This window comes from Phacochoerus africanus, chromosome 4 (genome assembly GCF_016906955.1).
Source record: "Phacochoerus africanus isolate WHEZ1 chromosome 4, ROS_Pafr_v1, whole genome shotgun sequence".
In the NCBI taxonomy this organism is placed as follows: domain Eukaryota; kingdom Metazoa; phylum Chordata; class Mammalia; order Artiodactyla; family Suidae; genus Phacochoerus; species Phacochoerus africanus.
The window spans coordinates 11782328-11808626 of NC_062547.1; the positions used below are offsets into that span (position 1 = coordinate 11782328).

Below are 26299 nucleotides of genomic sequence, written 5' to 3' on the forward strand. Positions count from 1 at the left end.
ATACTATTATTATCCTCATTTTAGCAAACGAAGGAAGGTGCCAAAGAGATTAAGTAACCATAAATACAATCACTGTAGACCACCAGTTATTTTAAACAGTCTTTGTGGAGTCTTTAGGACTCTCCTGCCTCCACATGGAAGGGCTGCAGCTGTCAAGCACCCAAGTCCTAAGTACTAGACCACAGGGGAGCTCCCTCTACTTCCTTTTTATTGATACCTGCTAAAATCTTTAGGGACTGAGATTGTGCTAAAATTAAATCACCTCTACTTCCTTTTCATTTTGTTTTTATTTAAAAATATCCCTTAGACAGACTTGAGGGAACTACCACAAGTTTAAGTTTATAAAAGCAACCAGGAATTCAGTAACCCACATCAGGATATAGGTTAATTGGCTGAAGGAAAACAGGCATCTCTTTCCCTTCATTTCTCTTATTTTTTTCCCTGCCCTTTATCATTTTGACCAGAGTGGAGCAGGGTCAGGCACTAGCATATCCTCTTTCTCCTTTCTTTAAATGAGGTCTATAGAGAAATTGTATGGGGAGAATTGTCATTAAGGAGACTTTCAGAATTCTTTGTTTCTATGTTGGTTATAAAGGGAATTTTATGTTCTTCTGTGTTCGATTTTGTAGGACATAGAAAGCAAAACTAAAATAATAAAATTACATGGGTTTTGGTGCATGTTTAGAACAGGTAAAGGTAGGATTAAAGTGAAAAGATTATTTAGGGAAAGCTTCAGTGAGGAGGGAAAGGTATCTGTATTTGAATGCTGACAGGAGCAAAATAGTAGAGCTTTTATGATGGAGGCAGAATGGAATGGTGATTGGTAAGGATGAGGAGCCCTGGAATGAGAGAAGTGGTGGGATAAAAGTCTGGTTCTAGGGAGTTCCCATTGTGACTCAGTGGTAAGGGACCTGAGTAATATCCATAAGGATGCGGGTTCTATCCCTGGCCTCTCTCAGTGACTTAAAGGATCCAGCGTTGCCGTGAGCTGTGGTATAGGTCGCAGACGTGGCTTGGATCCCAAGTTGCTGTGGCTGTAGTGTAGGCTGGTGGCTGCAGCACCGATGTGACCCCTAGCAAAAAAAAAAAAAAAAAGGTCTAGTTCTAGAGAGGCTGAAAGAATTTTGAAGACTTTCATCTATGCTCTGGCTAGACTCAAAAATACTACTGTGTCAGCATAAAACCAAGAAAACAAGCTAGTGTCAGTGCCGCAGACTATATGGTATGTGTAAAAATAGAGACAGTTCAGATGAAGAGGAACTGACTCTGGTCCAAGTTACCCTCACCTTTTCCCCAGCACACTTGTAGTAGCCTCCTAACAGGCCTCCCTGCTCCAACAGTGCTGCACCCTTCCCCCCAAATCTGTTTTCAACACAGCAGCCACAGTGATTCTTTCAAAAAGTCAAGCCACATCCAAACTTCCAGTGGCCCCCGTTTCACAGTGGCTCTAGAGGTCCTGAAGGAGCTCCCTGCCTTTGACCTCATTTTTCTTCTACTCTCCACCCTTGTTCATTCCAGTCAAAAACAGTCCTTGCTGCTTCTCAGAATTGTCAGTCTCTCATCCTAAGGTCTTTTTACTGACTGTCCCTTTGCCTGAGACACTCTTCTCCTAGATATCCACATGGCTGTCTTATACTTCAATCTTTGCTCAGATGTCACCTTCTCAAAGAGACAACCTCTGACCATCCTGTTTAAAGTTTTCAGTCTGCCTCTCTTCTCCCATATTCTTGCAGCCTGTCATCTTCTAATATATATATATAGTTCTCCTGTGGCACAGCAGGTTAAAGATCCGGCATTGTCACTGCTGTGGCATAGATTCAGTCCCTGGCCCAGGACCTCCCCCATGCCCCAGACACAGCCAAAACAAAAAAACTATAATGACAGAGTATCTAAATTATTTATTCAGTATTTTATTATCTATTATCTGTCTCTGCTTCAAGGAGAGCTGCAGGAGGGCAGGGATCCTCGTCTGTTGTGTATACGGATGTATCCCATGCAGTTAGACGATGCTTGTCACATAATAGAACTTTCCACCTACCTTCTGGAGTTGGAATTGTTCATTGGGTTAACAGAAGAATTTTATGAGGCTTCTTCATTTCAGTATGAACGGTTTATTATGATTTCCTTATAGATGATGACTGGCAGGAAGCACATGAGCGCCTGGCTGAATTGGAAGAGAAGCTGCCAGCAGCAGTTAATGAGCAAACAGGCAATGGAGAAAGAGATGAGATGGACTTGTTGGGTGACCATGAGGAGAATCTGGCAGAGAGGCTCAGTAAGATGGTGATTGAAAATGAACTGGAAGATCCAGCTATCATGAGGGCAGTACAGACCAGGCCAGTGTTGCAAGTAAGTCACTGTGATCTGAGAGCTGTAGCAGACCAGTGATTAAAGCAACGTATTGGGCTTTGCTGTTCTATTTCATTTACTATACAGAGAAAATTACATTGGTAATATAATGCCTGATGATAGCAACTCTAGAGATGAAATGGGGAAATAAGGTATGTTCTGAAACACTATAGTTTCTTATTCTCAAGCAGTTGAGGCTCTGGAGCTTTGTTCACCAAAAGCAGGTAAGTTGCCCAGAGAGCCCACACTATTCCAGACATTGTGTGTTGTGTTTTTCTTTTTTCTTAGCCTCAACCAGGAAGTCTCAATTCCAGCATCTGGGATGGATCTGAAGTTCTGAGGCGAATCCGAGGACCCCTGCTTGGTCAGGTATTAAATATTTTCTCTCTTTGTAAAATTCCTGGTATCTAAGTGTGGGTACCTGTCATTATCCTTTCCTCACTGGACCAATGTGCAGATGTATATATCCTTTGCCAGTCTTAGGTTGATTACTTCATCCAGCACCCACATGTACCTGTTGGTTGTACCCTCCCACAGAATCCATGGTACTGCTCACATGACTTTTGAAATGGTTAAAAAGGAGCTATTGTAACTCAAATGTGATAGCTTGTGATTTAAATTACTTTACGTGATTTTTAGGTAGAACTATAGGGACAGAGAACAGATCTGTGTTTGCCAGTGCCTGGGGATCATGGGAGAGGTTGACTGCAAAGGAAGTTTGGGAAGTGATAAAGCTTCTGTATCTTGATTTTGGTGGTAGATTCATGACTTTGTGCATTTAGAGACTAAAATTCACTGGGTGTGAGATAAAACTAAATAAAAATTTAAAAAACAATTTCTCAAGACATTTGACATCTGTAAAGGCTATTAAAGCATTTTCAGCTAGCTAATTTTTTTAACACTACTTCCTCAATTAGGAAATGCCTACAGTGTCTGTATTAGAGTATGCCTTGCCTCAGAGGCCCCCACAGGGCCCAGAAGATGATCGGGACGTTTCTGAGCGTGCATTACCAAGGAGGTCAACTTCGCCTATCATTGGGAGTCCTCCTGTTAGAGCTGTCCCCATAGGCACCCCACCTAAGCAGATGGCTGTACCCAGCTTCAACCAACAGGTACCTCTCATTCACAGGCACTCAGCCCAGGATATTGGGAATCTGGGCAAAATTATTTGGGAGAGTGGTTCTGCTGGGAGGAGGGCAGAGGTTTGGGGTAGGCATTAGATTAGAAAGAAAAATAGCCAATTAGAGAAGTTAGTACAAGTAAGAGACACATTCCCCAATGCCCATTTGCTGGTGCTGCTCCTGTTGCTGCTGCCTTTTAATTGGGGGAGAAAAGGGGTAGTTAACCACATTTAGTGTAAATAGCCTTTTAAGTGTTTTGCTGGCTGCCCAAAACGTTTACAGAGAGGTAACTGAAAGCTGGGGGGAGTGGGAACACACAGCACTGTCCACATCCCTTTTTACCTTTAAGATATCCCTGCTTTCCCTAGAGCCTGTGCAGTCCTGTTCCATAGACTTTCCTCCACCTGAAACCAGCAGCTGAAAAGGAAGGCCAATTTGGAAGGTATGGGGGGAGGGTGGTATTGGTATGGCCCAGTTAGGCTCAATTCCCTATGAAATGGTGGAGTCACGATGTACACGAAAGAGCTGAGCATGGCGGCCATATCACAGGGGCTTCAGAATAGGACTTAGTTAATCCTCCAGCTTTCTTATCATTCCATCTCCCTCACTGCTACAAAATATATCCTCTTGGAGAGAATTCGAAAGTCAGAATATCTGCTGGTACCTCCCTCAGCTAGCATGGAAGGGTGGGGATAACTGGAGAATTAGCTAAATCTTCCTCAGTTAAAGGTGGCACGTTGCTTGATATTTGTGAGAGGAAGTAACCAAAGGTCCTGTATGTGAACCACAGCCACAGCAGTTTGCTTGGAAGTAGGGCTTTGCATTGAGTTCTGTGTCTCTATCAGTACTTGAGGGGAGGGAGTGTAGGTAGAAAAAAAACTGACCTCATTGAGTGTAGCTGTATATATGTTTGTCCCGATAGATTCTGTGTCCGAAGCCTGTCCATGTTCGGCCCCCAATACCACCACGTTATCCTGCTCCCTATGGCGAGAGGATGTCTCCAAACCAGCTCTGCAGTGTCCCGGTATGTCGCTTTACAACCTAACGAAAACGTGCGGTGCATATTTTCTGATCGCTGCCTGGTGTGTAGACATCTCCTAAATTACATGTGTTTTTTTATACTCTCCATACTTGGCTTCTGGATCTCATAATCCCCAGGTCAGAAGACAGTTCCTCATGTTCAGCTATTTCTTACTTCAACGCTTTATCTTTAAAAATCTAAACTTGACATGATAGGCTGGTTTCCTGCTATTACAGTCCCTCATTACACTGCTTTCTTTTTCATGTTAAATGATCATAATGCTTCACAACTTCTCACATTACTCTCTGTATTCCTTCAGTGCACACCTCAACTCTAGCACAGCTCAGCTCTACGGTTTGGGAGTTTTTCTGTCCAAGTTTATTCTGCATTTCTGTTGAATATATATTTATTTATCTGTTTTCACGGTATGAATAGAATTTTTTCTTTTTTTCAGAATTCTTCCCTACTGGGTCACCCTTTCCCTCCTAGTGTTCCTCCTGTTCTTAGCCCTCTCCAGAGAGCACAGCTTCTTGGAGGAGCACAGGTAAGCCTAGGATTAGCTCAAGCCGTAAAGATCTTACTTACTTTCCTGCATTTCACTAGCTGACATCCCCCCCTTTTTGCTGTTAATCAGTCACTACTGCCTCTTATTTTTTCCTTTTTTTCCCCCCCCTTTTTTCTTTTTGTGGGCTGCACCTGTGGCATATGGAGGCTCCCAGGCTGGGGGCCAATCAGAGAGCTTCAGCTGCCGGCCTGCACCAGAGCCACAGCAACTCAGGATCCGAGCCACCTCTGTGACCTACACCATAGCTCACGGCAACGCCGGATCCTTAACCCTCTGAACAAGGCCAGGGATTGAACCCGAAACCTTATGGTTGCTAGTTGGATTCATCTCCTCTGCACCATGCACAAAATCCTGTTTTTTTTTCCTTTCTTTCTCAAAGTTGTTGATGGAAGCAGTATTCACTCTTCTGTCAGTAAAACAAAGGGACTTGCTGATTAACTAAATCAACTGTCCCTCTCTGTAGCTACAGCCTGGACGGATGTCTCCCAGCCAGTTTGCACGGGTCCCTGGATTTGTTGGCAGTCCACTTGCTGCCATGAATCCCAAGTTGCTGCAAGGGCGAGTTGGGCAGATGCTTCCCCCAGCACCAGGCTTCCGTGCCTTCTTTAGTGCTCCACCCCCTGCTACACCACCTCCTCCTCAGCAGCACCCCCCTGGCCCAGGACCTCACCTGCAAAACCTAAGGTATACAAAAGAAATGCTCTTGCTTATCATTGTCAGCTAAGGCTCTTGCTTATTAAATATTCAGTGATAGAATGTAGAAGTCTCTTGATTTTCAAATGATACATTTTGAGATGTTATTTGATCCTCAAGTTGCCAAACAGGGAAATATTTGACAGCCTTTCTTAGGAATCACATTTCCCTTCCTGTGTACATGCTTCCTCTGTACATTTGCACATTACTAGTTAATCACCCTTTTTATTTCTTCTGAAGTATCTTAAGTCTCACTTGCCCATTTTACAAAAACACTTACATAAGGCTTATCACCTAACAAGTATTATCTTGTACTAAGGAAGAGCAATAAGGATGCTGAGTTGTCAGCTAATCTCAGTGCTAGTTAGTTGCTTGCTTCCACTGTGATTTTATAACAAGAGGGGTTTAAGTTTCTGCTTCAGTGGAATTGCGTTTTGTTACATACCATGTTTTATCGGGGTTCTCCAGAGAAGCAGAACCACTAGGATACAGATAAATAATTTTTTAAAAAAAAGAAATTAAAGGATTGGCTTATGTGATTGTATGGTTGTCAAGTCCAGAATTCGCAGTGCAGGCCCACAGACTGGACATTCGGTTATGAGCTGAAGTTGCAGTCTTGAGTCTGAATTTGTTGGCCAGGTGGGCAGGCTGGAAACTCAGGACTTCTATGTCCCATTCTTAAGGCAAAATTCCTTCTCTGGGAAACCTTTTTCTCCTAAGGCCTTCAACTGATTGGGCAGGCCTACCCACATTATCACAGGTCGTCTCTTTTTTTTCTTAAAGTCAACTAAATTGTAAATGTTAATTGCATCTATAAAATACCTTTACTATGATATCTAGATGCTTGGTTTCCAAACAACTGGGTAGCTTAGCCAAGTTGCTAAAAAATTAATCATCACACATCTTTTCAATGTTGTTCCCAAATGGTTGAAACTAAGTAAATTAGATATATTTAGAAACTTCTCTTTAACAGCAGCAAAAAGAAAAAGAATTAAACTGCTTTACTGGTGATACACTCAAATTTTGTGATTGTCCTCTTAGGAATTGAGAATTGCCTTTTGTGGGAAACAAAAATACTGCTGTGTCTTCCTTCTGAAAGATCCCCTTAGAATATTCTTTGACATTCCCTTGGGTAAACCGTATAACATAGCCACATTCTTTAAAACTTCAGGTCACCAGGATGACAGAACTGAACATCTTTTTCCTTTTTTCTTAGATCTCAGGCCCCAATGTTTAGACCAGACACAACTCACCTTCATCCACAGCACCGTCGACTCTTACATCAGAGGCAGCAACAGAATAGAAAGTAAGTACTTATCCTACTCCTTCCTTTGCACTTTCTTTTTTTTTTTTTTTGGCTGTGCCCATGGCATATGAAAACACCCAGGCCAGGGATCGAACCCATGCACCACAGCAGGGACAATGCCGAATCCTTAACATGCTGTGTCATGTGGGAACTCCAGTGGTTTCTTAATTTAGCTTTTAGCTTTGATGGATTTAGTTTACTTTTTAAGTAAATTGATTAGTGTTGAGCTAGTTAATTGATCAAATCAGATCATGCATGCTGTGGTTTTAAGTTTTTGATGAACAAGCTTTCAACCATGAGAGCTTATCAATTCATATCCAAGTTACTATAATTCTAACATATAGTTTATATCTGATTTGGGGGGGTCAACATTTTATATTCACTCCCTACCAAGTTCTTACCATACTTTTAACTACCTTTTTTTTACCATCTCAGTTCTGAGATAATCTTGAAGTATAGTCTCTAGCATTACATTTAGGTCTTAGGTAAAGCCAGCAGGCGCTCGTTATTTCAACAAATTAAAATCTTAATAATTAGAATTATTTAATCCTTATTCAAGTATTGTTGTATGTGTGGCCCCAGCTGTGTACCAGCTGGGTGTGGTTGGTTTGGAGGACTGAAAGAAGAACAAGACATGTCAAACCCCTGCCTTCATGGAGTTTATATATATATATATTTTTTTTTTTTTTTTGTCTTTTTGCCTTTTCTAGGGCCACTCTCACGGCATATGGAGGTTCCCAGGCTAGGGGTCTAATTGGAACTGTCGCCACAGGCCTACGCCATGGCCACAGAAACTTGGGATCAGAGCCATGTCTGCGACCTACACCACAGCTCACGGCAACGCCGGATCCTTAACCCACTGAGCAAGGCCAGGGATCGAACCCTCAACCTCATGGTTCCTAGTCGAATTCGTTAACCACTGAGCCATGACAGGAACTCATATTCTATCATTCTTATATGTAAAACAAGAGAATTAAACATTACTTTGAGGTTTTTTTCAGCCTTCCATTTTTATGGTTCTACGTGTGTACTTTTTTCTTTCAAAAACGTTTCAGAATATTTTTTGCAGGGGAAAAGAAAAATCAATGTTGGTTCTTAAAAAGTACAAACCATAAGGGAAAGGAATAGTATAGTACATTTGACTGTTAAAATATGAAGTTTCCAGTGCCTGCAGTTAACAATAATGGCATTGTACACTTCAGAATTTAAGAGACTAGATCTCATGCTATGTTCTTACCACTAAAAAAAAAAAAAAGGGACGCAAGGAGTAGGTGTTGAGATACAACTGTTGCTTTGTTTATGGTGATGGTGTTGTAAGAATTTATATATGTACGAACTTAATATTTGTACACACTATATGCAGTTCTTTGTATGTCAGTTACACTAAATAAAGCTCTTAAAATATCAAATTTTTGATAAAGTTGTAAAGATACATTCAACTTCTCTATGAAAAAAGACTTCAAACACAAACATGCAGTTTTCAATAGAAGAACCCTACATGGCTCATAAAAATGAAAAGATTTTCAGGCTCGCTTGTAGTAGGAGGCCTACAGATGGACATTAGATAACCATTTTACGTCATGAGGCAGACAGAAGCGGAAGCATCTCAACACTCATTAATTGGCAGGAGTGGAGAGTGTAGGCAATAAATAATAAGGTTGATAACATGGCTGTAGTTCATCCTAGCAGTTCTACTTTTCAGTATATACCTGAGTATATTGTCAACATGGTTAAATATGAAAAACATAATGTTGAGTAAGAAGCAAGGAGCAGAATTGTGTGTCTAGTACCATTTATATAAAATAGAATAATACTGTATAATATTTAAAGGTAGAGATACAATAAAAGCATAAAAACATTTTGGACACACACCAAAATCAGGATAGTGGTTCCTATAAGAAGGAAGGGGAGCTGGAAACCAGGATCCAGCGTAGTATAGACGGGCCTTCAACGTAACACTGTACTGCTAATACTACTTTTTAAAAATCTGAAACAAATTTGATCAAGTAAAATTTTTTTATTAAGTCTAAATGGTGAGTAAATAGATGCTTTTAATAATAGTGTTTGCTGATCTTTTATATGTTTGAAGTATGTCATGATTTTCAGTAAGGTTTTTTGTTTGTTCCTTTGTTTTGGCTTTTTAGGGCTGCACCCACGACATGAAAATTCCCAGGCTAGGGGTCGAAGCAGAACTTCAGCTGCTGGCCCATGCCACAGCCACACCAGATTCTTAACCCACTGAGCAGGGCCAGGGATCAAACCCACAACTTCATAGATACTAGTCAGGTCCATTACTGCTGAGCCACAATGAGCTCCAACACAAGATTCTTTAACCCACTCTGCCAGGCTAGGAATAGAACCCAGGCCTCCTCAGCAGCTGGAGCCATTACAGTCAGATTTTTTTTTTTTTGTCTTTTTGCTATTTTCTTTGGGCCGCTCCCGCGGCATATGGAGGTTCCCAGGCTAGGGGTCGAATCGGAGCTGTAGCCACTGGCCTACGCCAGAGCCACAGCAACGCAGGATCCGAGCCGCGTCTGCAACCTACACCACAGCTCACGGCAGCGCCGGATCCTTAACCCAATGAGCAAGGCCAGAGATCAAATCCGCAACCTCATGGTTCCTAGTTGGATCCGTAAACCACTGCGCCACTACAGGAACTCCTACAGTCAGATTTTTAACCCACTGTACCATAGCAGGAATTTCTCTTTTCCACTTCTCTTTTAACAGAAGTAAGGGAAATCTTTTTTTTAACTGGCCTGGTTTGTGTTATAGGGCATAATTCATGTATCCACTTGGAGTGAATGTGGCATGTATTTCTTTTTCAGTCAGCATCGCAGTCTCAATGGTGCAGGAGATAGAGGAAGTCACCGGAGCAGTCATCAAGATCACCTCCGAAAGGATCCATATGCCAATCTCATGTTACAGCGAGAAAAGGATTGGGTCTCCAAAATCCAGATGATGCAGCTGCAAAGCACTGACCCCTACCTGGATGATTTTTATTACCAGGTAAATTCTCTTGCCAGTTTTGAGGATAGCAGTTTAGTCTCTTGCCCTGGTGAAGGCACTCATTTAAATATTGATAGAATTAATATTGATAGGATTTTTTTTTTTGAGGTAGTCTTCAAGTAGGCAAGAAGTGACTGAGCAAATTCTGTCCTCTTTTCAAACTGGAGACTCTCACACTATTCACTAAAATGTTTGCATATACACCTTTTACTTCTTCCATGTAGAGGCTCTCAGACCAGTATTTTCAGACCTCTTTGGCATCAGCCATCTGGTCCCTTCGATTAAGAATATTGACAGTCTGACTTTAAAGATATTTCCATTGATGATTATTTTGAAAGCTCAGATTTTTTAATAAAGTAAATTCATTGCAATCTAACAAAAACAAAAGATCAGTACATTTATAGAGTACAAGGTGGTGGTGCTGCCACTAGTATAAATTAATTATTTAGTGATAAAGAGCAGCCATATTCTGTGTTTGTTGCAACTAAAATCATTTTCTCATGTGGTAGAATTACTTTGAAAAACTGGAGAAACTCTCAGCTGCTGAAGAAGTGCAAGGTGATGGCCCTAAAAAGGAGCGCACCAAGCTCATTACTCCTCAGGTGGCCAAGCTGGAGCATGCCTATAAGCCAGGTAAGGTCCCATCCTCATGCCCAAAATTGAAAAACGTGACATGGTGCTGGTAGGATAAAATAAAAATAACTGTGTAGGAAGTTCCTCTGTGGAGCAGAGGGTTCGTAATGGTCCAGCTTTGCCGTAGCAGAAGCGTAGGTCACAACCGTGGCACACATTTGATCCCTGGCCCAGGAACTTCCACATACCCCAGGTGCAACGCAAAAAAAGAGAGTTCCCTTGTGGCACAGTAGGGGCCCAAGTCACTGCTGTGGCATGGGTGTGGACAGACAACTGTAAATAACTGTATAGATGATTAGATAGAGATGTTTGAAACTGATTGACTTAGTACCGTTGTCCTTGGCAAATGCAGGGGTCAGTGTTAATCAAGCATGAAATGAATGGTTTGACAGATGGCTTTTAGATCCTTTACTAAGAGTCCAAGACTTTTTCTTTTCTTTTCTTTTTTTTTTTGCTGCGTGCATGGGTGGCATATGGAAGTTCCTAGGCCAGGGATCTAATCCAAGATGCATCTGCGACCTATACCACAGCTATGGCAACGCTGGATCTTTAACCTCCTGCGCTGGCCAGGGGCTCGAACAGCACTTCCATAGAGACAAGCCCACTGCACCATGGGGGGATCTCCCAGAGTCCATGACTTTTAAACCTGTGATAATTTCTAGTATTTGTAAAATAGATAAGGGGGATGTACTTAGGATATTTGTCATGTTTTGTTTCTTTTGTCTTTTTAGGGACGTGCCTGCGGCACATGGAAGTTTCTGGGCCAAGGTCATCTGCCAGCCTACGCCACAGCCACAGCAATGCAACGACAGGTCTGAGCCTTGTCTGTAACCTATGCCACAGCTCATGGCAACACCAGATCCTTAACCCACTGAGCAAGGCCAGGGATTGAACCCACATCCTCATGGATCCTAGTCGGGTTCATTACCACTGAGCCACAAAGGGAACTCTCGGATTTTTATTTATTATTGCAACCAAAAAAAAAAAAAAATGGGAAAGGACAGATTTAAATAAGAGATTGCTTTAGATAATGCATCAATTTTTGTAGTAGTTGTTATGCTCTGAGTAAAGAGTAGTGAATATAAAGATCTTTGAAAGCTGCCTGCCTGCATTGCTGAATTTTTATTTGTTGGAATTTTTTTTGTCCTTGCAGTGCAGTTTGAGGGCTCTTTGGGAAAGCTAACTGTCTCTAGTGTGAATAACCCTCGAAAAATGATTGATGCTGTTGTGACATCTCGGAGTGAGGATGATGTAAGTTTCTACAGAATTGTGTGTTTAAAAAAAGTCTGGGTCATCACTGCTTGTTTGAGGGTCACTGGATTGGAATCAGGCATAGTGGAGTGTTCATAGTCTGACCTGGAGCTTTCCTAGGCACGTCATGGTGTGCTGGGTTTCCAGAGATGTGCTAACACCTTCATTCCAAAGGCATCCGGGAGTCTTTGAACTGGGTAACTCTAGCTGCAGACAGCATCAGCTATTTACTCCAGTTTTTAAAATTACTATTTTCTATGTGTTTTATAATTTTCCTGTGATATCTTTATCTTCTGCATTCTGCAGTTATCTTTACCTATGTATGAATTCAGTTTAATAGTTTATATGGATTGATTTAGGCAATTCTCTAACCTTTGTCCACATTAGTTTTGTTTTAGATTATCAATTTTCAAAGTCAAGATTCTCAATTGACAGAATGCGGTAAACCAACTATAATGGAAAAAAATAAAAATCATTAAAAAAAAGATTCTCAAACTATTGTCACAAATGAAATTACACTTGCAACACTCATTAAATTATTTCTAACATGGATAAAGAGTCCATATTGATTAGTCTTGTCTTTTTTTTAGGAGACAAAAGAAAAACAGGTTCGGGACAAAAGACGAAAAACCCTTGTCATAATTGAGAAAGTAAGTTTTAGAATTTCTTGCTATAGTTGATTTCAGATAAGGAACTGTCAAATCTTTGTGTGCACAACAAGTGGAAAAGTGAACAGTCAGTGTTCTGTGATTTCAGTTAATGGATGTATTTGTGTAAAGTGCTTGTTGTGAATAGCTCACGCTAGAATAGAATGTGGTATGCTTCTGTGACCTAATGGAAAAAACACTGCAGTTAGTTAGAAGTACTGATTTTTTGTCCAAGTTTGTTCAGTTAACAGCTGGGTGTTTTGGGGAGGGGGGAATGAGAATTTTAAAATGACGCTATTCTGCTTATAACTTAATTGAGTCCATTAAGTCAGTTCACATGTATTTATTGGACATTTCCCTGAGTACTGGCCACTGTCCTAGGCACTAAGGAAAATGAGTTAGTATATAGACAGCTTGTGAAACACAGATACCATGTTTCAGGACCACAGAGCATAGGGGTTAAGAGCACAGACTCTGGAAACGGGCTCAAATCATGTCTTTTCCATTTCTCACTGAATCTGTGACTTGAGACAAGTTGTAACCTTCCTGTGCTATCCTCAGTTTCTCCATCTGTGAAATGAAATGAAAATGAAGTAATTCTCACTGGGCTGTGGTGAGTACTCAGTAAATGAGCACTCAGAACGTGCTCAGAGGAGTGCCTGGTGCCCAGGAGTAAAATTAACTCCTACCATTTTATAAACATGAGACATCACCGGGAGCAGTGTTCCAGATTGTTTATGGCACAGTGCTGTTGTTGCAGCTGGGAGCTTCCGGATTAGAGGTCAAGGAGAGACAGAGGATGTTTGAAGACGGTTTTAAGTTATTTTACTGTTTTTCTGGATTTGAAAGAGCCCCTTTTTAGCTCTTAGTCTTAAGTACAATAAGTTTTCGCTCTTTTGCCTTTATCTGGGAATTCTAAACTGAAGTTGTTTATCTAATACTCTGTGATCCCAACCTCGCTTGCTGAGGTCTGCTTTGTCTCTCACTTAGACCTACAGTTTACTCCTTGATGTGGAGGATTATGAAAGGCGTTACCTCCTAAGTCTAGAAGAAGATAGACCTGCCCTGATGGATGAGAGAAAGCACAAAATTTGTAGCATGTATGACAACTTAAGGGGGAAATTGCCTGGACAAGAGAGGTAAGAGGGGTGCACTTTGGTGAAAATATGAGATTACCTGAACCCCTTCCTCCCAGCTTTATACCTTCGACCCTTTGGATCCCCTTTCTTATCTTAGTGCAGTCACAGTCTTTCCTTTGGCCTGACTCAAGTGCCACCTCATATAAAACATTGCATAATTCCTTCCAGCCAGGAAAAAAAAAATCTTACCCTGAATTCACGTATTCAGCAGGTACCTATTCAGTATCTCCTGGGACCTGTGCTAGGTGCTGGAGATGCAGGGGAGAACATTATTTTGGTTCTGTTGTTGAACGTACAGAGTGTATCTTGCTTATGTTTATTAATGTTCATAATAACATGAACATCTTTATGTGTTTTCTTTCCTACTAAGATGGAAAGTGTATTTATACCTCCTTGGGATTTCCATGTAACAGTTATTTCCCATGGAAACCAGTCAGTCTTCCAGTGGAGACTGAGCTCCTTAATATAACAACTTCTCTGTATCTCTGTCATTTCTCTCCCACCCAGTATCTGGAACAGAATTTTGTTAATGGTAAATGCCCTATAAATCCCAAATATTTAATGATTGGAAAAGAACTGTGTCTCCTAACCACTTCTCTTCTGTTTGCCCATGGAAGAGAACTGATGATTCTTCTGAGCCAGCAGCACATAGACAAAACAGAACATTAAAAAAAAGCACCTTCTTGTTAACACACCTTTCCTAGTGTTGGGCTGACAGGGAACTTGTTGAAAAAATTTGAATTTATCCGTAAATTTGAGTGTTATGTAGCCATTAAAATGTGTGTAGTTAAAGTATCATTTACGTCATAGAAAAGGGTTTACAAGAATTTCTTGAGTGAAAAAAGTCAAGTAAAAAAACACAAAAAGAAATCAAGTAACAAAGCCATGTGAATTATGTGGACTCTTTTTAAATAAAGATAAAACTATACAGTACATAGTAAAAATGTCTTCAAAATGGTTAAATGGTAATTAACTCAGATTTGAAATATTATTTCCTTTTTTTCTTACGTATATTTTCAGATTTTGCTGTTGTAAAACCATGTTATTTGTGTAGCTACCTAAAAGTTAATAAAGGAAATTAATGCATATAGTTTGATCAAGTTTTTTTTTTTGATACAGTTTTTGAAATGATTTTCAGTATTTGTGAAACCTGAAAAATTATTTTTGTTATTTGGTTGCGAGCTGGAGAAATAATTCTCACTGCTCTGTAGTACAGACAATTGTGAAGTGAAAATAAATGCAGTGTATTCATCAGTAACATATAAAAGGAAAAGGGGGATTTTTTACACTGTTCTTGCTAAGTTAGCATTTTCCTTCTGCTGCAGGCCAAGCGATGACCACTTTGTACAGATCATGTGTATCCGAAAAGGGAAGAGAATGGTTGCCCGTATTCTTCCTTTCCTTTCCACAGAGCAAGCCGCTGACATTCTCATGACAACAGCCAGGAACCTCCCTTTCCTTATCAAGAAGGATGCACAAGATGAGGTGATCCACCATGTGTGGGACATCTTTCCTTTGGGTCTTCACAGTTGATAAGAAGCCACATTTCTTTTCCTTCCCCTTTTCCTTTTTGTGTTTTGTCTAACCATTCCTAAACATGAGGAAAGTGGTAATTCCATTGTATTTGACGTAAGTTAGGAAGCTGTGGTATAGTCTTAAAGTTCCGTGGTAATGCAGCAGGTTAAGGATCCAGTATTGCCACTGCAGCGGCTTGGGTCCCTGGCATGGGAACTTCCACGTGTTGCAGGCGTGGCCAGAAAAAAAAAAAAAGTAGTATTAAAAGTTCAAGGCAAGAAATCAATTAGGTTAACACAAAGGACCAGTATTATTAAGTGTGAGATTCAGAATAGTAGAATTTTTTGAGAGTGAACCTGAAAGAGTTGAAAATTATTCCTTCTGAAATAATAATAGAGTTGAAAGAATTTCTTCTTGATATTTTAACATCTGCAGAAGAAATACAGAGACATTTAGGTGTCATCCTTGGAAAAATTGAAGTGAGTTGTAACAAGTAATTTTTTTTAAAGATTTCAAGAATGAAAAATGATTTGAAGGAAAGTTTTAAAAGGATCTGAAGTTTATTGCAGAAAGCAGAAGACAACTTACAGAATATAAATTGTTGTAGGGTCCTACTAGATAGAACAGAAACTATACTCAATCTCTTGGGACAAACCATGATAGAATAGTATATAAAAAAGAATGTAGGAGTTCCCATCGTGGCTCAATGGTTAACAAACCCGACTAGCATCCATGAGGACGAGGGTTTGATCCCTGGCCTCACTCAGTGGGTTAAGGATCCAGCGTTGCCATGAGCTGTGGTATAGGTCGCAGACGCAGCTCAGATCCCACATTGCTGTGGCTCTAGTGTAGGCCAGCGGCTACAGCCCTGTTTGAACCCCTAGCCTAGGAATCTTCATATGCCACAGGCACGGCCCTATATAAACACACACACAAAAAAAATGTGTGTGTGTGTATATATATATATATATATGTATGTATATATATATGTATGTATGACTGGGTCACTTTGCTATACAGCAAAAATTGGCACATTGAAAATCAACTATACTTTGGTTTTAAAAAATTGTAAGCAATGAGACAGGTATTCACCCATTACAATCACAGAAGTATTCATCAATGGAAACAAGTTTGGGAGAGCTTTATTCATTCAGCAAAAAAAAAAAAATTTCTACACTCTTAGCATATGGACATTCCTGGGCCAGGGATAGAATCCAAGCCAAAGCTGTCACCTATGCCACACCTGTGGCAACACCAGATCCTCAACCCACTGTTCCAGGCCAGGGATCAAACCTGTGCTGCTGCAGAGACAAGGCTGGATTCTTTTCTTTTTTCTTTTTTTTGGGGGGGGCCACCCTGAGACATACGGAGTTCCCTGACCAGAAATTAGGTCCAAGCCCCAGTCATGACCTAAGCTGCAGCTGCAGCAATGACAGATCCTTAACCCACTGTGCCAGGCAAGGGATCGAACCTATGTCCCAGCGCTTCCAAGATGCTGCCAGTCCCCTTGTGCCACAGCAGGAACTCCGACAAGGCCAGATCCTTAACCTGCTGCACCGCATCAAGAACTCTATCTTTCAGCAAACACTTAGCGAACACATCTTATACCCAGCACTGCTTATGTCCTAGAAATATAGCACCTAGTTGTAGGTGCTGAGAATTAAGAATCCAAAGATGCCTGTTTTATTGGAGCTTACCTGGTAGTAAGGAAAACTTGGTTAAATAGAGAGAGGCTAAGGTTCTACCTGTATGTGTTAAAAAGTGATGGACTGCATTCTAAATACCATCTGTTTGAAGTAATGGCAGATTCCAGGTCGGGCATAAAATGTACAAGAGAATCCTGGATTATCTTATGTCCGAAAGCAAGGAAGCTAAAAGATTACTAGTTCCTGTGTAAAAGATGTGCAAACCAACTTGAAAGGGCCTCCTTTTGAACAGAATGGGGTTATTTGCATCAGAAGGAAAAGTTGTAGCAGTGGATTGAAATAGAGTAAATATATTTAATGAGTTCATAATGATATGAAAAAATATATTAATCTCCAAAGATTTCTAGGCCATCAACTCATTATTCTGAAAATGGGTAAATAAAAAGAATCAAGCATTTATCTTGCCCCATTACAACTAAATGCCATTGAGACTAGAGAGTCGGTAATAGATTTTCTTTATAGAAGAATATCAGCTAATAAATTCAAAAGAAATGATAAAATAGAAGGTTGCCATTTTACAGCTCCTAATGGAAAAGCAGTTGATCTGGGCAGTGGCCATAACTGGTGCCCAGTCGATCTGGGCAGCAGCCGCTACTGGTGCCAAAAGCCTTAGGTGAAAGCTGCTGGGGAACTTTACAGTAGTTGGGTCAGATTGACGACACCCGAACCCACTGACGACTGTTAACACCTCTCAGGGGAGAACAACCAGACGCAGAAGCCGTAGAAAGCACACAACTCTCTCCATGAAGTTTTCTCACCCTCTACCACCCTGACCCCTCCATTGCACTTGAACTTAATCAGACCTCTAATTCTATCTAATTGCCAGTTTTTAAGGGGAAAAAAACAGAGGATGGTGGCACCTGTTAGGTGAATACCACAGAGGTGCCTTTAGCCAGGGCCCAAGTATGGGACAAATGACCCAGTTTCTTCAACAAATAAATGTCATGAGAAAAGGAGATGGGCCGTGACAAAGGATTTGTTAACAGATTTGAAAAGCCTTACCAGCCAAAATGCAGTATGTATGGATCATATTTGAATCATGATTAAAATAAACGAGCTGCTAGAAGACATTTTTGAGACAGTTGGACAAATTTGAATTTGGAGTAGATACTAAATGATGATTAAGGAGTTAAATTCTTTTAGGTACAATAATATTGAGAGATTTTATTAGATATACAAATGGAAGTATTTATGGATGAAATGATATGCTGTGGGAGGATCATAGATTCATAAGATCAAGAGCCTGTTGATGACCGAATTGGTGTTGAAATTGGGTTATAGATACGTCGATTTCACTGTATTGTTCTTGGTACTTTAGTGTATGTTTAAAAATGCCTTAATTTTTCTTGGTTGTTTGTTTTTTTTGTCTTTTTAGGGCCACACGTGGTATATGGAAGTGCCTGGGCTAGAAGTCGAATTGGAGCTGTAGCTGCCGTCCTATACCCCAGCCACAGCAACTCAGGATCTGAGCCGCATCTGCAGTCTACACCACAGCTCACAGCAACACTGGATCCTTAACCCACTGAATGAAGCCAGGGATCAAACCCAAGTCCTCATGGATACTAGTTGGGTTCGTTACCTGGGCCATGACGGGAACTCCCAAAATGCCTTAATTTTTTAAGCTTTGTTTATTTAGAGTAGTAGATCACAAGGACTCTACTCTCCATCCTTGGATGCTGTTTAAAGTCACTTTTTATACCAGGGGCATTAAGTGCTGAAGGCAGGCTTGATTTCCTTTCAAGTGTTTTGTTGGTAGCTCTGAATTTTAACTTCCCGGTCTGGACCTTAAGGCAAAGCAGAATGAGTGGAGTAGCAGGCTGGGATCCATGGCCTTGGATTCTGGTTCTAGCTTTGTAACCAAACACCGAGTTTCTGATCACTTAGCTTCTCTGATAATCCATAGAATAGATTAATTAGTTCTCCATTTCCTCATTGAGCTTTTATAAAGATAAAAGAAGGTAATTAAGTCTGCAAACACTTCTCTGTAACTCTTTAGCACTGAGAATTTTCTTATGTTAGAGCGCTTCTCACAGTATTTTGAAGTTGCCACTTCACTCATGGCTTCTCCTTTGTACTTTAGATCCCTGAGCATCTGTCCTGTTTACCATTTGTTTTTAGCCCATGGTGCCTGGCACATTGTAAGCCTCTGAATATTTGTGGAATGCTTGTGAATGTTTTATCATGAATCTTGGTTTGGGTTTGAGAACTGATTTTATTTACACCTTTAGTTCACACAAGTCATGATGTTTCCTATGTAAATTGAGTTGAAAATGTTCTCAGTAGAAACCATAGACTGTTCTTAGGACACTAGTAGTGTCTGCTAGACTTGTCAGTCTTGCTTCGGGCAGCTGAGCATAAGCTGGGTGCCCTTCCGTGCCTGCCCACTGATGGCGTGTGACTGAAGTAACAGTTGCCGGGATGTAATGTGCTTTTTTCCCCCTTTTGATAGGTGCTGCCATGCTTATTGAGTCCCTTCTCTCTCCTCCTCTATCATCTTCCATCAGTGACTGTCACCAGCCTTCTGCAACAGCTAATGAACCTACCTCAGAGTGCAGCCGCGCCAGCACCCGCCAGCCCCCACCTCACTGCTGTGCTCCAGAACAAGGTGGTCTTGCCCTTCTGTGTCCATGAACTTTATGAGGATTCTAAATGTAAATAATGGGTGAAAATAAGGGCTGCCGTGGCAGTTGTTTTCCTTCAGCCAGGAGTTACATTGAGCTCGTAGTGACAACAGCTAGAAATAACAGTGGTTTCAACAAAATAGAACTTCCTGTGTCATGTGGAGTAAATCTGGTATGGTGACTCCGTGGTATCAGGCAAGCAGGCTCCTTCAGTTTCTCTGCTTTGCCATCCTTAGCAGTGGCTGCCGGACTCGTGACCTGTCACGGTCCACAGTGGTTGTGGATGTCAGGGCTCCACTTGGCATCAGGGAAGAGGTGTGGTTAGAGGCCCAAAAGATGTGGAGTAGCTGTCTCTCCTTCCTTGGACTTTTTCCAGGAGTTCTGATCACCAACTCCTACTTTCCCTCAGTGGCGAGGTCTTAGTTGTGGGCCACATCTAACTGCAGGGAAGGCTGGAACAGATTCATTTATATCAGATTAAAGGTCCAGAGACCCAGGGAGAGCATAATACAGAAGAAAAGCATGAGCTTTTAGGCAGAGCAGGTTTCCACTCCTTGTCTCCCCCTCCTGGGTGTGTGACCCTGAATAGCTGATTTCACTTTGCTGAGCTGATGTGTAAAGTGGAGGTGATAACGTCGACCTCAGAGTCGTCCTGTTACTTAGATGAGAAAAGAGCCGTGAGCCGTTCAGGGTAATGCCGGCTTCGCAGTGGGCCCTCGTTGAGGACCGTCTGTTAGAGCAGAGGGAAAGGTAGACCCAAGCCCTCTTTCTTCTTGCACCCGAAAGCCTGCCAAAAGCATGGCTCCGAAAGGCAGTTAGTACCTCAGAGGCTGAGAGGGCTGATGCTGCCTTGGGGAACTTAAGACAGGGGTTCTGGGTGCTTAGTTATGTGTTTTCATGTTATTTGGTCTTTCAGCTTTAATTGTGATGAAGGTAGTAGAGGGAGTTCCTGTCGTGGCTCAGTGGTAACAAACCCAACTACTAGTATCCATGAGGACTCGGGTTCAATCCCTGGTCTCATTTGGTGGGTTTAGGATCCGTCATTGCCGTGAGCTGTGGTATAGGTCACAGATGTGGTTTGGATCCTGCTTTGCTATCTCTGTGGCGTAGGCTGGCAGCTGCAGTTCTGATTTGACCCCTAGCCTGGGAACTTCCATATGTCTCGGGTGTGGCCCTAAAATCCAAAAAAATCATGAAGTCAGAAAAGATTATGTAGCCTGTTGTTTTTTGACAATGATATGAAGGGAACTTTTAGGGAAAGGCAAGGTTATCCTCTGTGAGATGAACTCAGAAAAGAGGGATGGAATCCCAGAATATCCCCAGCTTCTCTTTATGGTCCATTAACACTGTGAGTCATCTATTTAACCTAATAATTGTCCATATTTGTATTTTCACTCTGTGCCCGTCAGACTACTTGTTTCCTTCTGTTACTGTTCACTGAATGAAACAAATCTTTCTGTACTTCAGTCTCTACAGAATGTTGCTACATTTTAATAATCCTAGATATGGTGGATATATCTGTTTATTCTTTCTCTCTTTTTATTAATTACACTCTCAACATTTTCTCTAAGCCTTTATATTTCCAGATAGGTGTGTCCTTTTTTTTTTTTTTTTGTCTTTTTGTCTTTTCTAGGGCCACACCCACAGCATATGGAGATTCCCAGGCTAGGGGTCTAATCGGAGCTGTAGCCCTACACCACAGATCATGGCAATGCAGGATCCTTAACCCACTGAGCGAGGCCAGGAATAGAACCCGCAACCTCATGCATGGTTCCTAGTCAGATTTGTTAACCACTGAGCTGCAACGGGAACTCCAGGTGTGTCCTTTTTTAAAGGAATTGTCTCTTCATACCCTCATCACTCCAGTTACCTCTATTTATATGTTTTCCCACAGGCCTTAACACCTTTTTTCTTAATTCAAGTTCTATTTAATGTTTTTTATTCTATGAATTTTAATTTTCTGCATCAAAGTTTGTCTTCATGTAACTTTCCATTTTAATCCATTTCTGTTCTAGTAAATAGGGAAAAGCTAAACCCCCACATTATCCATGGCAGGAAAAAATCTTCCTGTCTCGGGGTGGGGTGGGGGAGAGTCCTTGGCACGGGGACCTCCTTGCCGCATTGAGGGTGCTTGTGGCCGTGCCCAGAGAGAGATACGGCCTCTCAGCTCTGGCCGTTTCACAGAGCAGCACCCTGAAGGGTGTTGGTCTCTTCCCCGTCCAAGGCCAGGGTCCCCTCAGCGCGGTGCAGGCTTGTCTGACCCTCTCTCTCCTCTTGTAGTTTGGCCTGTCACTGCTCCTCGTCATCCTGAGCCGTGGGGAGGACCTGCAGAGTTCAGACCCCGCTTCAGAATCCACGCAAAACAGCCAGTGGTCAGTCTGGGCTACGTTCCTTTTATTTTAAGTTCTTGTAGGTCATTTTTCATCCTTTTTCTCACATTGTTGTTATCGGTTTTCCCTGTCAGGACGGAGGTGATGTTCATGGCAACCCGAGAACTTCTGCGGATTCCCCAGGCAGCCCTGGCCAAGCCGATCTCTATACCTACAAACCTAGTGTCCCTCTTTTCTCGTTATGTTGACCGACAGAAACTGAACTTGCTGGAGACAAAACTGCAGTAAGTTTGAAACAGGAAAGTTCCACATCTCCCTGAAGTTGGCACTTGAGAAGTTGTGTTGAGGAGGTCGGGGGGCGTGAAACTGAATTTGGGGGAAGAGCTTAAAGACTTACATCAAATACGTGAGTGTCGACTAGCTATAGAACACTGTACTGGGTACAGCAGAACCCTCGTCGGTGAATAAATGCGAAGGGTAGAAGTGTCTTAGCTATTTTGTTATGAGAATTATTCATGCAAGGATGTAACTCAAAGGACCGCCTTCTGTTTTAACTCATTCATACAGGTCTTCTTTCTCTCTCTTTATACCTAGGCTAGTTCAGGGGATACGGTAAAGATCTCCACATGCGTCCTGTACCTCCTCTCGGCTGCCGCCTGCACTGCTGCCATCGCCAATGGAGTGTTGTTTTTAATGAGGGAGGGAAGGTAGCTTATTCCCCAGAGCATCTTGTGGGACCGATTCCTGTTCACAGGGTTGTCTCTGAGTGCCAGGTATTGCCCCACTGCTCTGAGATCTGGCTGGGTGATACTTCTGCTGGTTTCTTTTTACCTTCTGTGTTACAATTCTGCATGTCCTACTTTTCCTCAATTCTTCTCAATTTCGCATTTTCTTTGCCCTAGAGACACAAATATAATCTCTCCCTTTGTCCTACCACCACTACTCCAGTTCAGAATAGATTGTAGTCTGCCAAAGGGTTCCTTCCCTCATCCTATCGCAGTCTGTTTTTATTGCCCCATATTAACATGCCCATAGGAGAGCCAGTTGAGTAGAAATCAATATAGATATGCACACGCACCCTATATATACATTTATGTGGTCTCCAGAGGATCCTTAAAGAAGGAGTTTTAGATTGAGAACTATTTAGTTGACACATCCCTTTTCTAACCACAAACCAGCTGATGTATTTTTAATCTGTTTCTCGTCCATCTTGTAATGAATTTGGTGGGTTCTTGTTTTAATATAAATATAGGGTATGCAGCACGTTTAATAAAATCAGAATTCTTAATTGGCCGATGCCCAGCTCTAGGCTGAGAAGTCCTTTATCTTTTCCCCCACTTGTATTTCCTTTTTTCTGTCCACCTCAGTGGAAACAGCACACGGTTAAGCCTTTTCCTGCTACAACTACAGTGTACTTGAGCCTGTCCCCTCAGGGACATGGAAGATTGCCAGAGATGATCCAAACTTAGAGCCTGCTTCCACAGTGTGGCTTTTGCACACTTCCTCTGTCTTCCTGAAACTACTTCAGTAAGCCATGCCGTTCCTTCTCTCTTCCCTGTTTTTACTTGGTGTCGTGGGTAGAAGCCCCAGACCTAACCATGGAAGCTAAGTTCGGCCCACCTTGCTCTTCAGTCTTCTCCACACTGTGGGCAGAAGCGCCGTCCTTGCTACTTCATCTCACCCAGGTCCCATTCCAGGCAGCCAGGGCCTGGGTTTGAATTCTAGCGGGGACAGCCTGCCATCGTCCTTTCCACTCACCCTCTCCCGTTCAGCAGTCAGCCAGGTTAAGGGGTTTGGTCCCTAGTGGTTACAGCCCTCAAGGAAATGAAATCTGAATTAACTTTACATGACTGTCCTTGATACACATTCTGCTGTTCTCACCTTTTCGAATGTAGTAGGGGGACGGGTCATGATGTTTGAAGAGAAGAAGCATTTTGCACATACACGTGTTGTACAACAGTAAACTCCTCCGTTGTAACCAGCCGTCACGTCTCCATCTCCATCTCTTCCCGTTCTGTAGCCCCGGCTCCACCAGCTGTTCCCCCGTGGCATTGCCGAGCTTCCCCATGCGGTTAGCTACTGACTCTTTCCACTCTGCGCCTTTCCTCCCTTCCCTTCACAACTGATCAAGTGAAGACTTGGTTATTATTTCTTCCTTTATGTGCTTTATTTTTTTTGTTTGGTTCTAATTAATAAAAATTAAAGTTTCTAAATTTACATTTTTATAGGGTATTGTAAATAAAAACAAATTGTATACTTGAAAAAAATGTGTGCCTACTTTTCTGCTTGTTACTTCTAAACAGACTTTGCAGTGTGTTTCCAGCATGTTTAGCTAGACTGGCAAACCTCTTGGTATTGGGGGTTAGTAAGGCTATTATGACCTGATGTTTTTACCTTTTTTATTTTGTCGTAAGAGAGGAAAGATCTTAGGTGTACAGGATAACTTTCCTTTAAAAACCTAGGTCCCCCCCCACCCCCGCTTCCCCCACACATAGGCTTTTAACTACAAAACAGAATTGTAAGTTTCAGTTGATCTTCTTCATCTCCAGGCATGTGAGACGTTTTTAAGGAACTTCACAGCACAGTTGGGCCTTAAGCTGCCCTCGTGGTTAGTATTTCCTTACCTCTCACATCTCTTCAAAGGAGGTGGTTCATTGTAGTAAATTCATGTTAACTATTTCAAATGTGAGTGTGGATTTTACTCTCAAATGCTCATGAAAAGATTGGGTTCTCTCTTCCTTTCTTCACCCTTGTGGTGTGTGCCATCGACTCTTCCCTTCTGTGTCTTCTTCAAGTCTCACCAGAGACTTGCAGGATCAAGTGATACCCGACCAAGAAACAAAAGCAGGTCTTCCCATTCCCCCGTGGGTTCTCCTGCAAACTGGTCGTAGTGTCAAGTACAACTCCAAGAGGAGCCATCAGAGAAGAACCAGGCTGGGTCTACAGGGACTCACACATGAGAGGCACACATACTGATGTTCCGTCAAGGTCACTAGCACCTGACTGTATCAGGCTGAAAGCATCACCACTATCTGGGTAATTGGGCGTGTTTTATTCGGAAGATGATTTTTTTTTTCTTTGTTTCTATGCTTCTGCACTAATAGGTTGGTTCAGTAGTAAATATTTGAAAGCTTTTGTTGGGGGAGGGGGAATTTCAAACAATTAGAGAAGGCAGAACAAGTTAAAAATGAGGGAGGAGATAATTTGACATTACTGGATGCCTACTCACATAAAGTGCAGTTTTTCCTGATGAGCAGACAGGCTTCTTGAGGGGAAGTAGCACAAATGGTGAGCAGCAGAGCAGGAGGCTCAATCAGGATATGCTTAATGCTATGAGGGAATGACTTCTGGTAAAAGATTCATTCTCACCACTTAATGTGAAAGAGCAGAGGTCTCAGTCGATAGCTCTGCTGTATTAGGATAGACCCAGCCCAGTGGTGCCCTTTCATCCCCAGAAGACTAGATTCAGAATGAAAGGAGTGAGGTGCTGTGGTCCAGCATCTAAGGCGTGAGGGAGCCGAAGTCCCTGGATAGCTGGTTATTGGTGAGGTTTATGAGCTCTGCTCCTCTTTAGATTACAGTCTCCACTACGGTTTGAGGAAATGTCCAGAAAACATCAGTATTACATTTCTTGTGAGAAGAAAACCAAGTTTAAGACGTCCTTACAGTAACTACCAGCTGGGTTTTGAATCATGTGGTAAATACCAGATACTACATTTTGGTCCTTAAAAAGTTGTTCTAAGACTCAACCAATGAGAGCAGCATTAACCTCCTGACTAATTATATGTGAAAGATAGAATATGCACTAAAATAATTTATAACAACATAGCACAGAATTCAAAACTGACATCAGGAGTTCCTGGCATTGTTCAGTGGGTCAGGGATCTGGCATTGCTGCAAGTGTAGGTCGCAGATAAGCCTCAGATCCAAGTGTCACCATGACTGTGGCACAGGCCTTCAGCTGCAGCTCTGATTTGACCCCTAGCCCAGGAACTTCCATATGCAGCAGGTGCAGCCATAAAAAGAAAGCAAGAAAACATTACATCCATGTATGTAACCTCTTTGTATGAGAAAAAGAAGACCCTGATAAGTAATAAATAAGAGATTCGTTAATAGTATTTTTCGGGAAAAAATGGAAGTGAATGTTAAGTTCACTAGTAATCAGAAAAATAGAAAATATTTTTAACCTATCAAATGACCAAAAACTTGAAAGAATGCTAGTGAGAAGTTGGGGCTATCACGCACTCTGGTGGGGTAAATGTCTACGTTCCTGGGAAGTGCTTTGGCAATATAAAGAACTTCAGAACTAGGAGTTCCTGTCATGGCTCAGTGGAAACAAATTTGACTAGCATCCATGAGGACTCAGGTTTGAGCCCTGGCCACACTCCATGGGTTA

The 26299-nt window shown here is 41.8% G+C and overlaps 1 protein-coding gene across 2 annotated transcripts in view; it reads left to right on the top strand.

Annotated features, from left to right (window-relative positions):
* PATL1 (PAT1 homolog 1, processing body mRNA decay factor) overlaps positions 1-24162 on the top strand; it is a 28928-nt gene extending 4766 nt beyond the window's left edge. Inside the window, exons 3-19 of one of the 2 annotated variants that reach the window (XM_047775647.1) lie at positions 2132-2349; positions 2638-2718; positions 3267-3461; positions 4393-4494; positions 4946-5035; positions 5520-5740; positions 6966-7055; positions 9881-10061; positions 10571-10694; positions 11848-11945; positions 12536-12595; positions 13583-13731; positions 15057-15216; positions 19402-19557; positions 21854-21945; positions 22038-22187; positions 22498-24162. In XM_047775647.1, coding sequence (XP_047631603.1) covers positions 2132-2349; positions 2638-2718; positions 3267-3461; positions 4393-4494; positions 4946-5035; positions 5520-5740; positions 6966-7055; positions 9881-10061; positions 10571-10694; positions 11848-11945; positions 12536-12595; positions 13583-13731; positions 15057-15216; positions 19402-19557; positions 21854-21945; positions 22038-22187; positions 22498-22519 — 2189 coding nt within the window. In that variant the 3' untranslated portion in view covers positions 22520-24162. The remainder of the gene's footprint in view (positions 1-2131; positions 2350-2637; positions 2719-3266; positions 3462-4392; positions 4495-4945; positions 5036-5519; positions 5741-6965; positions 7056-9880; positions 10062-10570; positions 10695-11847; positions 11946-12535; positions 12596-13582; positions 13732-15056; positions 15217-19401; positions 19558-21853; positions 21946-22037; positions 22188-22497) is intronic. The other variant, XM_047775648.1, reaches the window with a different exon arrangement.
* The last annotated feature ends 2137 nt before the right edge of the window (positions 24163-26299 follow it).